The 14,830-nt window shown below is 37.0% G+C and overlaps 1 protein-coding gene across 6 annotated transcripts in view; it reads right to left on the minus strand.

Annotated features, from left to right (window-relative positions):
- METAP1D (methionyl aminopeptidase type 1D, mitochondrial) overlaps nucleotides 1-14,830 on the minus strand; it is a 44,562-nt gene that overhangs the window by 16,725 nt on the left and 13,007 nt on the right. For 2 of the 6 annotated variants that reach the window (XM_086896893.1, XM_086896896.1), the window contains exons 2-4: nucleotides 10,181-10,451; nucleotides 4,742-4,908; nucleotides 2,067-2,216 (exon numbers count right to left, since the gene is read on the minus strand). In XM_086896893.1, coding sequence (XP_086753019.1) covers nucleotides 2,067-2,216; nucleotides 4,742-4,908; nucleotides 10,181-10,244 — 381 coding nt within the window. In that variant the 5' untranslated portion in view covers nucleotides 10,245-10,451. The remainder of the gene's footprint in view (nucleotides 1-2,066; nucleotides 2,217-4,741; nucleotides 4,909-10,180; nucleotides 10,452-14,830) is intronic. The other 4 variants (XM_086896894.1, XM_086896897.1, XM_086896895.1 and 1 more) reach the window with 2 other exon arrangements.

The following is a 14,830-nucleotide window of genomic DNA, read 5'->3' on the forward strand; positions in this document are numbered from 1 at the left end:
CTGCCTTTGCTGAAACATCTTCATCTCTAGCCCACAGACAAACTGAACTGCTATGTACCCGGCTGGCTGCTGCCTACTGCTGCTCTGCTCAAGCAATTTGATGTAGTTTTTGGATACTCAGCAGACAGACCCCTGGTCTCTGCATGGCTTACACCCTGTGAAAAGTTCTGCTTTTAACAGTATGTGCTTTACTTTTAAAGATACTTTTGCTAGCTGGGCAAGTTTGGGGTGGCACCTGCTGTGCCCCTAATCACTTATTCGGAACAGGGCAATTCAATGGTATATAATAAAATATTTTCATGTCAAAGAATCTGCGGTTTTATTCCCAAATCTGTTACTCAAACCCAGGAAAGCTATCATATATAATACTGTATTGTAATTTGAAATCCCACAGGCAGTAATGGCAACATCAAAACCATGTTCAAAATACATCTCTCTGAATCCATGGATCATAATGCACCTTTGTTATATTGGGGGATCTTACTGCCACTAGCTAAAACACAGGCAACAGCCAGTTTGGAGGACTGTGTGCAAGGTGGGTTCAGCAAGATAAGAGGAACAGGTGGAGGGATGGGACTCTTCAGGTAAAATAGGAATGTAAAGTTCAGATTATGAGAAAAGGGTAAAAGAGCTTGGTTTGTTTAGTCTGGTGCACAGCTCTATTCCTGCATGAAGGGAAAGACACAAGGAAAGGCAGGAAACTGCCTGAATTACAGAGCAGTGTTGGCATAAGAACAGATGGGTATAAACTGACCATGTGCAGCAACAGGCTGGAAAGCAGAAGACGCTCACTGTCAATGAGGGAGAGTTTTGGAGCATCCTCACACTCAGGGGAGTCTTGAACAAACACTTGTGTAAAACAGAGCTCGCCATCAGTCTGTGACTGTCTTGGGCTGTACTCTCAGCATTGCAACTCCAAATGCCACCTCTCTCCCAGTATACAGGTCCTGGTTATGTAACTATTAACTTATATAACTTTTTGCTTCAAAACATTCATTATGTATGTGTAGTATTTTGCTACTATGTATGATTTGGCACATAATATGAACTGCATCTTAAACTACACCTTATTGCATACATTTGTGTTTACACATGGTAACAACCAAAGAGTATTTTTGAAATACTGCTCTCATTCAAAACCCACATTGCACCCTGAACCTTTGGAATATGTATATGCCTTTAAATGAATAAGTTTTATTGTACTGAAAAATAATTGAACATTAAAAAGTTAAACATGCACAAAGCTATGTAAGATTAAAGCTTCAGGCAATTTTGTTATTTGCCATCCCAGCTCCAGAACTAAACCTTTGTGAAAGAGTGATGATAGCTGAAAGAAAAATCCCCTTTTAAGTCAATGGCATTGACCTACAGTCCCCATCTATCTCTGCATCTCATAGCTACTCAACCCATTTCACCTTATCCAATATGCTATTACATGAAATACCAAGGCAAGGCTAAAAAAGCATCTCTTCATCTGCAAAACCTGGTAGTAGGCTCCTCCCTCTACATTTTTTCATGGGAGGTATCCTAAAAAGCATACTGTAGGAACATTTCTGGAAATCATGAGGCTTTATTATCAATGCACTCTGGAAAATTGTGTAGAATTTGGCAGTTGTTTTTTCCAGCGGCAGCTCTGTGAGACATACTGGATCCCACAGGACAGTGAGGGCTGAAGGATGGACAGGAATGGAGGAGGCAGACCAAGTGTGGGCTGGTACACATGCAGAGCTGGGAAGAATAACATATGAGGTAGATGGGTCATGAAATGAAAGGAAAGAATGTAGCATGTGCCTTAGGATTTGACACAATCCAAAGTGAAGGAGATTACAAACACTGAGATATTACACCTGAGCCAGTCAGTAACTATGCACTACGTAGGTCCAAAGTACAGAAATAAATAAGCAGAACTGAATCAAAAGTTAATAAATCCTTACTTTTACAGGATCAAACTTAAAGTTGGATACACATTATAGGAAAGTTAAAACAACAAAAAAGTAGGAAAAAACCCCAAATAAGTGAAAGCATAAGAGACACTCAAGCTGTTATGGGACTTCTGTAATTGTTACCTTTAAGCCCTTTCCAGCCAGAAGCAGGACATGACGGGCCAACTGACAAGCTTGACGAAGCCCTTGAATCTGATCTTCATTCTTAATTTCTATGTCGTCTCCCCAGTCTGGTACAATGCCTGTCGTCACATAGTCTGGCTTCTTTATGTGCTTGGAGAAAAAGGATTGAAAATGAAGATCAGAAAACTGAGCATGACAATGGGATCATTTTCTCAGATACTGCCTCCTGCTTCATGGCAGCTTGCCCTTTCTGTCGTAGTATCGACCTTCCTAAGCCATCAGGGCAAACCCTCAAGGCTGCCTCAGTATTTCTTCCACTGCCCTTTTGAACTTAACATTGCCTGTTACTACTGACTTACACAGTCTGTTAGCCTTCCAGTGCTGAAACCCCAGATACTGCAGCTGACTTCCAGCACAGTTTCAAGTCAGGAAACTGGGAGAAAGACTTAAAAACTCTTCATTTTCTTTTGCAAAGAGGGACATTTTTTACAAAAGGCATCTAAACACTGGAAGTGATCGGACAAACATACAGAATTAGTCTCAAAATTAAACCTGATCAAATCCCATGTTTCTCATTCAAATAAAACTCTTATTGAGAAATCCATGAGATTGCTTTTTGACTAAGAACCTTAGGATTTAACTTACTTTAATATAGAGGTTTTTACACATTAATCTAGTTCATATGCTGTGTCCAAATTTGTCCACCTACAACATCACACAAAGACATCCCAATCTGCTGTGTCAAGGGAAGTGTAATAAGCCTCATTTTTTCCACACAAGAACTTCTAAGCCCTTGTTTGAGGTGAAATTTAATATCTGATTTTTTAAAATCCACAACAATTTAATGATGTTTATAAACATGAAAGCTAATAAGAATAGTAATGTCTTGCACATAGTTGGCAATGCACTTTCTCTCAGCAGGTCCTGGACTATTTCACTGGCTGCAGAAGAATCCCTTTGCCCATGACAGCCAAGCTGATTTTCTGCCATGCTGGCCACAGGGTGAGTTTTGCACTGACTTCACAAAATACTGAGTCAAGCTGGCTGCCGGAAAACAAAGTAGGCATTTTGGCTGTACACAAAACAACCATACGACAACAGGGTGTTGGAGTAACAAAGAGCGGGGCAATTGATGAACTCTACTGGGATTTTAGAAAAACTACCATTGCTGTTACAGGTATTTTATGTCTAATCTGATAAAAACTGAAAGTATATTTGGCAAACTATTGCCAACAGGATTTCAGATTCCCATTTCTTTAAAATTAATGCCATATCAACCTTAACAACGTCCCATTGCAGCAGTTTGGGCCTTAGTTAAAAAAACAACAGCAACAAAACAACACCATTTGTTGGATTAGCAGTTCCATACACAGTATCGCCCCTGCCTTCCTCTTGGAGGGCACTTGCCTATTAACTGAGACATGATCCTACTGACCTCTAAGAACTGTGAAGGGAAAAGCCCAAAGCACCGTACATACAAACGTCTGTGTGGACAGTTTCACACCAACATCTTAAAAAACACTGTTATTTCAGTGTGATTTCTGGCATATTCTGAATAAAAGCAATAATTTTGCCCTCAAGTTTTCAGAGTTCATAGACATGAAGTGATTTTTAGATGTCTGAGAACTCTGATGTGGGAAGATAACTTTTCATTATGACAATATATTTCTTTCTCTTCATCTAAAAGAAGCATCTAAATACAGAAAATTAAGTTTTTTAATTCTATGATTTTTAAGCTTTTGAAAATATATAGAGCATGTAACCCTATGTTCTCCCTGCACAGAGAGCTTCCACAACCTCTAGGGTAGGAAGAGCCCAACTTCCACCATTCTTATCTGATTTCCTATCTAACAAGTTTTTAGTATATTTGGCCCATGAAAATGCCCTATATTTGGCATAAGAAATCTATATTAAAATGAAAAACAAAATTGTAAGAAGTACTAATGCACATCCTGTGAAGCACTGTTTAGAAAGGGTACTTTGGTTTCTTTTGGCTAAAGAAAAGATACTAAACAGTTAATCTCTATGCTGTAATTAAACAGGGGGAAAAAAAGAAAAGGAAAAAAGGGAAACCAGAAGTGGAGCACATGTTAAATTTGCATTTTCATCAAAAAGTCCCTTTTGGCTCTAAAGTAAATAAAAACAAAAATATATGTTGTAAGGAAAAAGAACACTCAGGCACAAAAAAGAGAAGTTTAAAACATACAGTGGAGCTGTGGGACAGCTACCAGCAGGTATTGTACATTTTCTTTCTGACATAACCAAATAATAAAACCATCAGCAAAATATAAGCATTTTTATAATTAGCTTGCTGGAGATTTATACAGAAGGGGACTCAGATGATCATGAATGATTCCTACTGACTTCTGGTAAGACTGTCTACAATTGCTCCAAACAAGAATCTGGACCCAGAATTTTCGACAGATAATTATAATACTCACATTTATTCTACTATAACTGAACAAGCCCCAGGTTTGAACTCCCTCATAACTAAATACATAACTGAGTTTAACATGGTAGACAGCTGAACATCAGCTCTCCTATTTCAAATACCAGACCAAGCAACAGGACAGTGATCCAACCCCCAGCTGTTGGATAACAAATACACTTGATCATGACTGCAGTCAAACTCTACACTGGCTGAAGAACAGATTAGGTAACAGAACTTGCAGTACCTTAGGAACTTGGTGAGCTGGAGAAACCATGGCTGGCCGAACTATACTATAAGCAGCATTTCTTTGTCCCTGAAAGAAGAAGCGTCTTTGCTGATGATTGCTTGAGTGCCTGTGGAGGTAGTTACGATTGCACACAGAAAAGATTATGTGGCAGCCAGTCACAGAACCTGTTAAGAGATAAATTAAAAGTTACTAAATTTTTTTTTCTACTCCCACATTACAAAATGGAGAGTATGCAAAAAGAAGGGCATCATGTAAAACAAACCACAGAACTCTTGTAGTTGCTGAGGGTAATTCAAATCTTGTACTTTTTAAGAGCAGAAAGAATGAAAAGAAATGAGAACAAAAAACCTTCCCAAGTAATACTTTGAAGCTTTATAAAATACCAAATCCGTTTTGGTTTGATGCATTAAAAAGCAGTGTGGGTAAATTTCCCCATTTACAGACAGGAGTGATACCCTAACTGGCCTCTGCTTGGAGCAATTTGCACAGCTGCACTGTTGAAGGCTTGGCAAAGCAGTTAATAAGGCACAATAGCAAGAAAATAGAAGACAAAAAAAAGAAGATTTAATGTTATTTCATACAATATTTTCAGCTGTATTTCTGCAGAATTGGTCACATATTTGAGCATAACAAAGGTAATGTTGATCTTTGTCTTGTTGCTCAAGACACAAAGAGCAGTTCCTTTTGTTCAGGGGGCAACAGAAGAAGCTTCAGGAGTTATTTTTAATCTTGGCCAGAAGTAATTGAAGGGATTAAAATTTGCAATTTATTTGGAGTATTTGAATCATATTTCAATTTAATTAGCATGGGAATTTGGGGCAAAAGTTTCATAGCTCAAACTTAGTAGTTGGGCAATGACACTTCTGCCCCCACAAAAAAGGAAAAAAAGAAAAAAGGAAAAAACAGAAAAGAAAGGGCAGTTGAGACCCAAAGGCTCTCAGAGACATCAAAACCAAAATAATGCACTACAAAAGACAATGCTAGCATCAAAACCAGAAAATTCAAAAGGATTATTGACAATGCCCAATTACATTACAATTACAGAGTGTGTATTTCCACTACTCAAATGTTCTACAATATAAACATAGGTTCTTTTGTGAAACATAAGTTTAACGTAATAGTTGATCTGCTTCTCAAAAATGTCATTATGTATACAAATACAAGAGCAATCTTGTGGCAAGTAATCCTGACGAATAATTATTCTTCAGTAAAATGGTTTTGTTTAAACAGAAGTAACTAAACATTTTTGTATCACAGAAATTAAGAAATTAGTCTACTGCATATTTTGTAACTAAGTAAAAATATTTATTTCCAGAATAATTTCTTTCTTATTTTGCATGCTTTTATTCTATTGTACCTTTCTTCCTTTCCTTTGTATTCATTTATCATGTTCAGATGCAGAAATTATCCTTCCACATGTGCAATCTTTCTAAGACAGCCCTTTTACAGTATTCCATGACATACAGAAGATTTGAGTTATGCACTGTTTTGGAGCCCCAAGCCCAGACTGAATGAAATAGTTGCATCAGGTTTGCGTTAGAAATGTTCCCAACTGTCTCTTTGCACTGATCAGAATTACATTTATATTCTAATATCTGAAAAGTTAAAATCTAGGTGTAGAAACTTTTAGTCAAGCAAATTTTTACTGGTGGTTTTTATTGTTGTTGTTGTCATTGTTGGGTTTTTTTGCTCTTTTGTTTTGTTTGGGTTTTTTGCTTGGTTAATTTTTTTTTGTTTTGGTTGTTGTTGTTGTTTGCTTGCTTTACTTGTAGATAAATAACAAAGTGGAGCTGAGGTTCATGTCCAGCTCTCAGTATAACCCAAGTACCCAATGCAAGCTACCTGCTTCAAAACAGAAGCAAGTGCCTCCAGGGAAGTGGGGCTGCCCAGTTAAGAGCTTGCTGGATTGATTTGGTAGCCTATTAAGTAAAATTTAAACAGCAGACTCATAATCTACTTTCCTAGAGTCTCCTCCACAAGAAAAAAAATCATTGTCTAATTAACAAAAATCACCCAAACATACAAAAAAAGGAGAAAGGGTCACCTAAACTGCAACTGTAAGCACATCTGAAGAACCCAAAGCATCCTACAAACTCCCTGTCTGGTTTGTACTCATTTCTGGAATTTGGAAGCACAGAATCTGCTGAGGCAGCAACTTTTGGGCCATCAGAAGTAGCAATCACTCTGACAGTGTAAGCCAAGTTGCCTCTTCTACAAAGTGCTGTTGAAGTACCTTGCTCTTAGCACAGCTAAAGGTACTACAGATATATCAAAATCCCACACTCACTGCTGTGGTTAGCTAAAGTCCACATGGACATCAGTATGTGAACATGCATTTTAAACGCTCTCCTTGATGCCCAGAATGCTCCCTGGGCACCTTGTCTACTGTGCCACAATTTAACTGGGGAAGAATGGTAAAAGTGTGCTTGTAAATTATTCCCAATGTGCTCCCCCAAATACACACTCTTAAATACATTAAACCATATCCATGGGTGTACATCTATTGACTAGCTCACATTAAGAAGGGATGTTTTATTCAGAAGAAAATTTTTACCTCTATTCTCCCAAAGATACACTGCAAGTGTTGTCACAAAATAACGGGATAATAAGGTACCGTAGCCTGTTGTTATTCTACTAACTACTCATTATAAACCAGATGCATACAAAAATACCTACTACTTGAACAGATGAAGTGAGACAAGCAAATAAGTATCACCATTGTAAAATACAATTCCTAAATTATATCACAAGAATTATAAACACAAGACAACTAAACCTTTATTTGAAATATAAAAACTTATAAGAGAAAACATTCTCCTACAAAGTAAAAATAAAATTAAATAAAATGGCATTAAAATACAATGAAGTTACTGGTCTGTAATGAAAATCTGGATTCCATCCACACACTTCCTTCCTTAAGAAGGCCTTCTAATGCCTCCACAGCTCCTTTTATTTTTCAAGCTCCCATATTCCCAGCTAATTCGATATAGCAACATCATCAATCACCTGAGACAGGAACAACTGTCTGTATTCTCCAAGTCTGGCTCAGAGGTTCCCTCCTCCCCACCCCTTATACCCATCAAAGCTTTTCTCAGTGCCTTTACTTCTGAAACACTGGTGCTCAAGCACATCCTTTTGTTAAGCCTTCTGTGTATACTAATTACTGTGAGATAATTCACAAATATGGCATTTATACATCTTCCAGCAGAAACTGGAGCCACCGGAGAGCATGGTGTGTGAAGCTGGGTAGGCTGGTAACAGCCCAGCACAGCCAGGGATACGAAGTTGACCCTTTACATGTTTATTCTGTATCCCAACAGCAAGGCTACCTCACCTGCCATGTGCAACAGAATATTTACTATCAGCTGCACTAAGGAGAATTATCAGCAGTGTTACTGAATCACATCAGCAGCTCGGATGCATCGAGCACAGAAAATTACTGACAACTGCTCCGCTGAGCCGCCAGTGAATCCCACTGTGCAATCCTTGTGCACGCATGTCCTGCCGGAGCCGCTGGATTCCTCAGCACACCTTCCAGACCTTCATCTGGATTAATAATAGAAATATGCACTGTAAGCCCTTCTGAATTACCAGATGAATTTATGTTGTGTGGAAATTACATTTCTTTTCCATTTAAATGAGTCAGTCAGAGGGGCTGAATATGGCATTCAAGAATTATGAAGAGTGGAAGCATTTTTAAGTGACTGATTTTGCAGCACAGAGTGCCCTATATTTATTAGCCTTTTACTCTAGGGCTATTTTAATTGTTATCTGTTCATGCATGTTACACTATATAATGAAATGCTCCCATTTCACTCCTAGAGTGGGGAGTTTTTTATGTGTATCTCTATTAATGACCCTTAATTAAGTTGATTTTAGTAATTTAAATGTGATTTTCCTCTGGTCAAGAAGTATTTTTAACGGGAGATGTTGGAAATGAACTCTCACATAAGCCCTTTTCTAATGCTTCTTGTTTAACAGTTACAGCAATTTATCAAGCTATGTTTCCAATGAATGAAGTGTGGGGTAGCTGGGCAAAAAACTGCTCATTTACATGATTCATCAAATGTGATTGTTAGCAACCATTTTTTTGGTATTTATTCATGAAAATTTCAATTTTCCAAGCAATTAACAAAAATATTACCAATTGATAAACTTCATGACAGTTCTGAGCTACAATAAAGGGTGCATCTTAAAAGAGACAAGAAATAAATTAACATATTTAAAAATAATTTAGTCATAGTATCAACAGAAGCAGAGTACCAAAATTATTTAGGATTACAAGAATTAACACCCCAAACTATTTAGGAAATAAAATCAACTCGCTCTTGATAAAGTTAATAACATCAAAAGCATTGTTCTGACAACTCTTTTCAAAATATGTGATTTAATCTTTATTTTTAAACTGAAAAAAGAATGACTGTAGAGATTTTCTTAATATATACTCATTTGGACATAAATCTAGATATTTGGACATAAACTAGAGATCTTTCATTTGGCTTGTCAGGTAATTTTAATACTCTACCATAATTTAGGTTCTTGTACAAATACTCATTTTGCTGAAACTTCTGAGGATTAAAGTTAAAATGAGGTATTAAAAATCACTAAGGGTAACAATATATGGAATCCAGCCAATGCAACCAGGTAAGAATACATAGGTTCTTACTGCTAATTACCAAATGTTCCCATTTTTCAGTCCAAAATAATGGCTGTGATTTGAAAGACCTTTACTTGTAATTTTAACTATGTCTTATAAAACACTGACTTTGTAACCCCTCCTGTTGCAAAGGTATGTCCAAGCTTCTAAAATAGGATGGGAAAGATTAAAGGTCCTTTCCAGCTCTGTGTAACCTGTGTAGCAGAAGAGCAGCTCACATTTCAGATGCAATAACCTGCACATTTGCTAAAAAAAAAGGAGAAGAAAATAAAAGGAAAAAAGTCCAAGAACAACATAGGGAAATGCCTGAGGCAGAAGTTGAAACTGATTGGGCAAAGTAGAAGGACAAGAGCCCTTGAAATTAAACAAAAGCAAATTCATTCTGTTGACAGATGTTGATTACATCAAAGCCAAGAAAGAACTTTTTTTTGTTTCACTTTTTTTTTCTTTTTTTGCAACAAATGCCTCCACATTTTCTGTACATTACAGATATAATGTATCTTAATCAACATAATCCAACACATGATAATTCTCAAATTTGGTAAAAGTATATTGTAAGAGGGTCTTAACGACAGGCTTCTCCAAACAAGAGTGTATTCACATGGTCATGTCTGCATACCCGTGCTGGTCACGCCATCATCAGCCCCTTACTTCCAGGGGTTAACTGCTCTGGCAGCCAAATAAAATACAGAGAGCGCTGTGTAATTATGGAGACAGTCAAAGGGCAGACTCTATTTTGAAATCTATTTGCACAGACAAGGTCTTCCAATTTCGCTTACAGGAAACAAGCTGGTAAAGGGGGTCTCCTCCTCTCCAGATGCTTTCCACACGTTTTTCCCACATCAGGAAATCATGGACATGGACACCATGCAGCACTGTTTCCTGGATTGCAGAACTATGTCATTATAAGGAGAAGAGCAAGTCCGTGTTTGTGAGAAATATTTCCTCCTAATTGGATGTATTAAGGGAAAGCAAAACCCATAAGGACTACTGAAAATGTGACTAGCAGCAATTTGTAAACAGGACGCAGCCACAGCTGTCACGACGGTACTGGAAAAGAGAAAGCAGAAATGAAAGGGTAAAAACACTCTGTTTTTAATAGCATGATTGGGGAAATGAAATATTCATCAGGATAGATGAGACTTCAGTTACAACAGCAACACATTGGTGAAAACTTCAACAACAGCACGCTTATGACTCTATCCTGATAAACCGAAACACAGGCCAGTATCTTGCAAACATTATATTCTAATTTGAATGGTTTTATTTGATTTTTCTGGAAATTAACAACAGAATTTGTTTAGTTAATAGATGCATTAACAGAACTGTTCTTGTTACTCTTCTAAGAGGCAATGAAGCAAAGCAGTGGTTGAACGGCGACCGACTCCAAGGGAGAAGAATCATCCCCTCTGCCAGCATCACCGTGACTCCTCTATGTCACTGAAAAAAGTCACTTTTGGCCCTCAGTTATGCTCCTTGCTAATTACAATTCTGCCCTTACTTCATGCAGAGTGGAGCTGGGCAATTTGTTGGCTATATGCCAATACAAATGAGTTCCTAAATTTATGAACTATATGGAAACAGATTCTTATTTGGCTTTACTGACTATGATTTAGTCTAGGCTAACAGATTAAAATGATGAATCAGTGCCTCCTGGAATAGTGCTGTGCTTCTAATTCATTATTCAGTCCAACTTAGGGCCAACAAAATAGCTGTTCTGCAAGTTGGTAAACTGGGAAACCACAGAGAATCAGAACCCCTTCTATTTACAGGAAGGATGACAGCCTAAGGGTACTTCATCCCAATAATAACAACATTCAAGTACCGGTGCCCAGGTCATGACAAGCCATGACCCTCCCCATAGCTCCTTCAGGAAGCTGGCTCGATGCCACCTTTTATCAGCAGCAACTGACAGTGCAACTTTAACAAGAAGAAAAAATTAGTACTATATCCTTAAAATCTCCTTTGACCAGTTGAGCAGTTCTGTATAAATACACACACACACACAGAGTCACACTAAAACAGTGTAAGAAATAAATTAACTGAGTAAAATTCTGGTATCATTAAACAGTACTTCCCCCTTTTATTATGGGATTTAAAAAATAAAGAGTACAATCTAACTATAGATGAGTGATATTCATTGAAATACCAAAGGAAATTAATTGTCTATTACAGAACTCGGGATCCAGCTGTACAGATATTGGGAACACGGCACTGCAGTCTTCAAACAGAGCCTTCCAGCCCAGTGTTATTTCTATTACATTTTCTCTCTCTGACAGAAAAACACAAGAAAAAAATAAAAAGACAGTGTTGTCTAAAGCAATATCACTGCAAAATGAGGTAAGTCCAGTACAAAAGCTGGACAAAGCAATATTAAGGGTTTCAATCACAGTTACTATCGAGGGAATTTAGGCTCCAGATCACAGCATCTGGCAAGTTTCAACTTCTCTGACTAGCAGGAGAAACATTCCTCTTATGTTACTGCATTCCTTTATTGAGTAAATTAATTTATCATAAAATGAATAAATTAGAATGAGAAACATATCTGTTCAGACTTCCATATTTAAATAAATTTTCCAAGCACTTTCTATCTATCTTTAGATTTTTTTTAAAGATCAGAGACTTTACTTTTGCTTGAAAGATTCATTATTGTATTGATTTTGATTTTGTAAGGAATTAACAACTATTGGAACAAGTTAGTTTAAAAAATAGCAGTTGTTTCAGATTACAATAATAAGCTATTCAAATAGTCCTTACACACAGCACAATACCAAATCTTGTTGTTTATATGCACCCACCCACAGCTCTAACATTCATTGAATCCTACTGGGTTAAAATCTTTTCAGGTGCTCTGTTAAAAAAACTGTTTTTCAACTGGCATGTTTATGTCCTATATACATGCCTGGCACAATATTAAATGTTATAAAGAAATCCTACTTTAACCTCTTAAATTTCCATCTGAAATGGAAAAAATATGTCTGGATCACCATAAAATCCATTTCCCACCCTTTCAGTAGACAAGCAACATTGCTGAAATACGAGTAATCTTTGCATAGGAAATTTAGGAATGCTCTGAACATTGTAGCAGGATATTTTGTATAGCTTGACACATGGGAAGAGAATAGGCAGTCAGTCTTTTTCCTGCAGTATTTTCCATATACCTGCAACCAAATCTCTAAGGACACAAGATGATTTCTGAATCATAGGTCAGTCTAATCTCAAAATTAAGGAAAAAAGTGCACATGGCCAGCAACATTGGGATGCATACCTTAATAAAATAAGATTACATTACTATGAATTCAGTAAAACTGACAGCTAGGAGTATTTTTTGCCTTGTGTTAAAAGTTGGTAATTATTTATATTGTCCTGTTTTCACATGAAAACACAAGTTATGTTAGGACAGTAAGTCCTTACTGAGAAAACACGTATTCATCCTTTACCAGAGTGACGAGTCTAAGGCTGGGGAATTACAGCCTATAATCTAGATTTCAATATATATGAGCAGAGAGGTCTAAGAGCTTACAGCTTTTTCTGCTAAACCGATGTGGTGGTGGTAGAAATAAGCTTTTATTTTTATTTCAAGAAAGTGCTCTGCACAAGAAGATGTTCTAATCAAGAGCTTGCTGCAGATAACTTGTAGCATCCTGATTAAAACATTTATTTTTAAACCTGTCAGTCATTACTATGTGCTATTAATGCGTAACTTGGAAGCTTCTTCATAAATATGTGACATTTGGGTCACTGAGTGAATTATAATGATAGAATTATGGATCAAATTTGGAAGAGTACAATATAATGTTTGGGAGATGTTTTAAATGTTTTTTAAACACCTTTCACTTATCTCCTTGCTTAACATTTACAAAGACCTCCTTTTAGCATAAAAATCCCTGTTTATCAAACAGTGATACAGGAAGAAGTTGTTTACATTTTCAGAAGTACCAACATACATCACTTATGACAAAAAAACCAAGCACTCCATAAGAAATGCTCAATCACTGTCAATCATACACACTAAAATATACATAAACCAAAGCATGTGGTACGAACTGTATTAGATTCAAACTGAACACAGAATTACAACTATAACAAACAAAACCCAAATAATTGCTAGTGACTCACAGGCCTATTTACACATCTCACCAAACTATTGGAAAGGTAGGTAACCATAGAAACCTGTCAGCCTAAATTCAGCACTTCAAAATTTGTATTTAGTTTAAAACGCTGACAATTCTGTTTCTATTTGACAAAATCCGTATTTTTAAAGGCTTCAGTTTTTGCTTTGGTACTTAAATAAATGCTTCAAATTATTTCACCTGTTGGTTACTAATAATTAGCCTTTTATATTTGATTTTACCCAAGTAAAAATTTCAGTTTATTCTTAGTAATATAAAATGTTAATATATTTTAATATCGCAAATTAATTTCTAACATTTCTTTAATGACTGAAATTAAATAACAATATGAAACAAACACTTCTGCACTTACCATTAAATGTTTTGGATGTAGACTTTAAGCTGCACACTAGCAGAAAAAAAAATTACTCAAATTAACTGTTAAAGCTGAAATGCTAATAGCCTTTTCAACTTATAGATCTTTTTCACTGACAATTGCAATTTGCATGGCTTAAAATTTAATACTATCATTAGTACTAATGTCCTATATTTTACTTCATAATCTAAATGAGTAAAATATTATTTTTGTAGTTCGCTGGCTCTTATACTTAGGCTGTAATGTTCAGTGTGTATTTCATTATGTAGATGAGCAATGGAAGTTGTCTAACATGATTTAAATGGGTCAACAGTATTTTCCTATTCACATTAATCATCCAGACAGACACGCACAAAAAAAAATAGCCTTGAAAACTAACCTAGGAAATCTCTTTTTATCACTGACTCTTCCCACCACCCCAACAACATCAAACACATGCTCCAGGAGACGGGAGCCTCAGGAACTGGGAAGCCAAGGCTGGGCGCTGCTCCCCTCGCCAGCGCACAGCTCCCGCTGCTGCCGGCCCCGCTCCCTGGGCTGTCCACGGCCCCGTGCCAAGAATCATTCTCGTCCTGCGAAGTTCAATGGGAGCTGTGTGTTGACAAACTGAGCAAATCTGAATCAGCAAAATTCATTCTTGGCACGGGGACACACAACTGTGCTGAAAGCAAAGGCGCGCTGCCCGCTCCGCTGCGCTGGCAGCCGGCTTCTTCTGGCGTAAACACACTTGTCAGAGCTCCCACTAAAGTCAAAGGACACAGGATGAGGCCATTTATTGCCAATTGTTTATAAAACACATCAAAATTAAGGGTTCTATTCTCAAGCCACGTAACTACCATCTACGACCCACTTCATATATGGCATAAGGCAAATAAAATGGCAATTTATAAATAACATAGCCCTTCTGTAGAAAGGGAACCTGTTCTAATAAATGCTAAAGG

The sequence above is a fragment of the Cyanistes caeruleus genome, chromosome 7 (assembly GCF_971803275.1).
Source record: "Cyanistes caeruleus chromosome 7, bCyaCae1.hap1.1, whole genome shotgun sequence".
In the NCBI taxonomy this organism is placed as follows: domain Eukaryota; kingdom Metazoa; phylum Chordata; class Aves; order Passeriformes; family Paridae; genus Cyanistes; species Cyanistes caeruleus.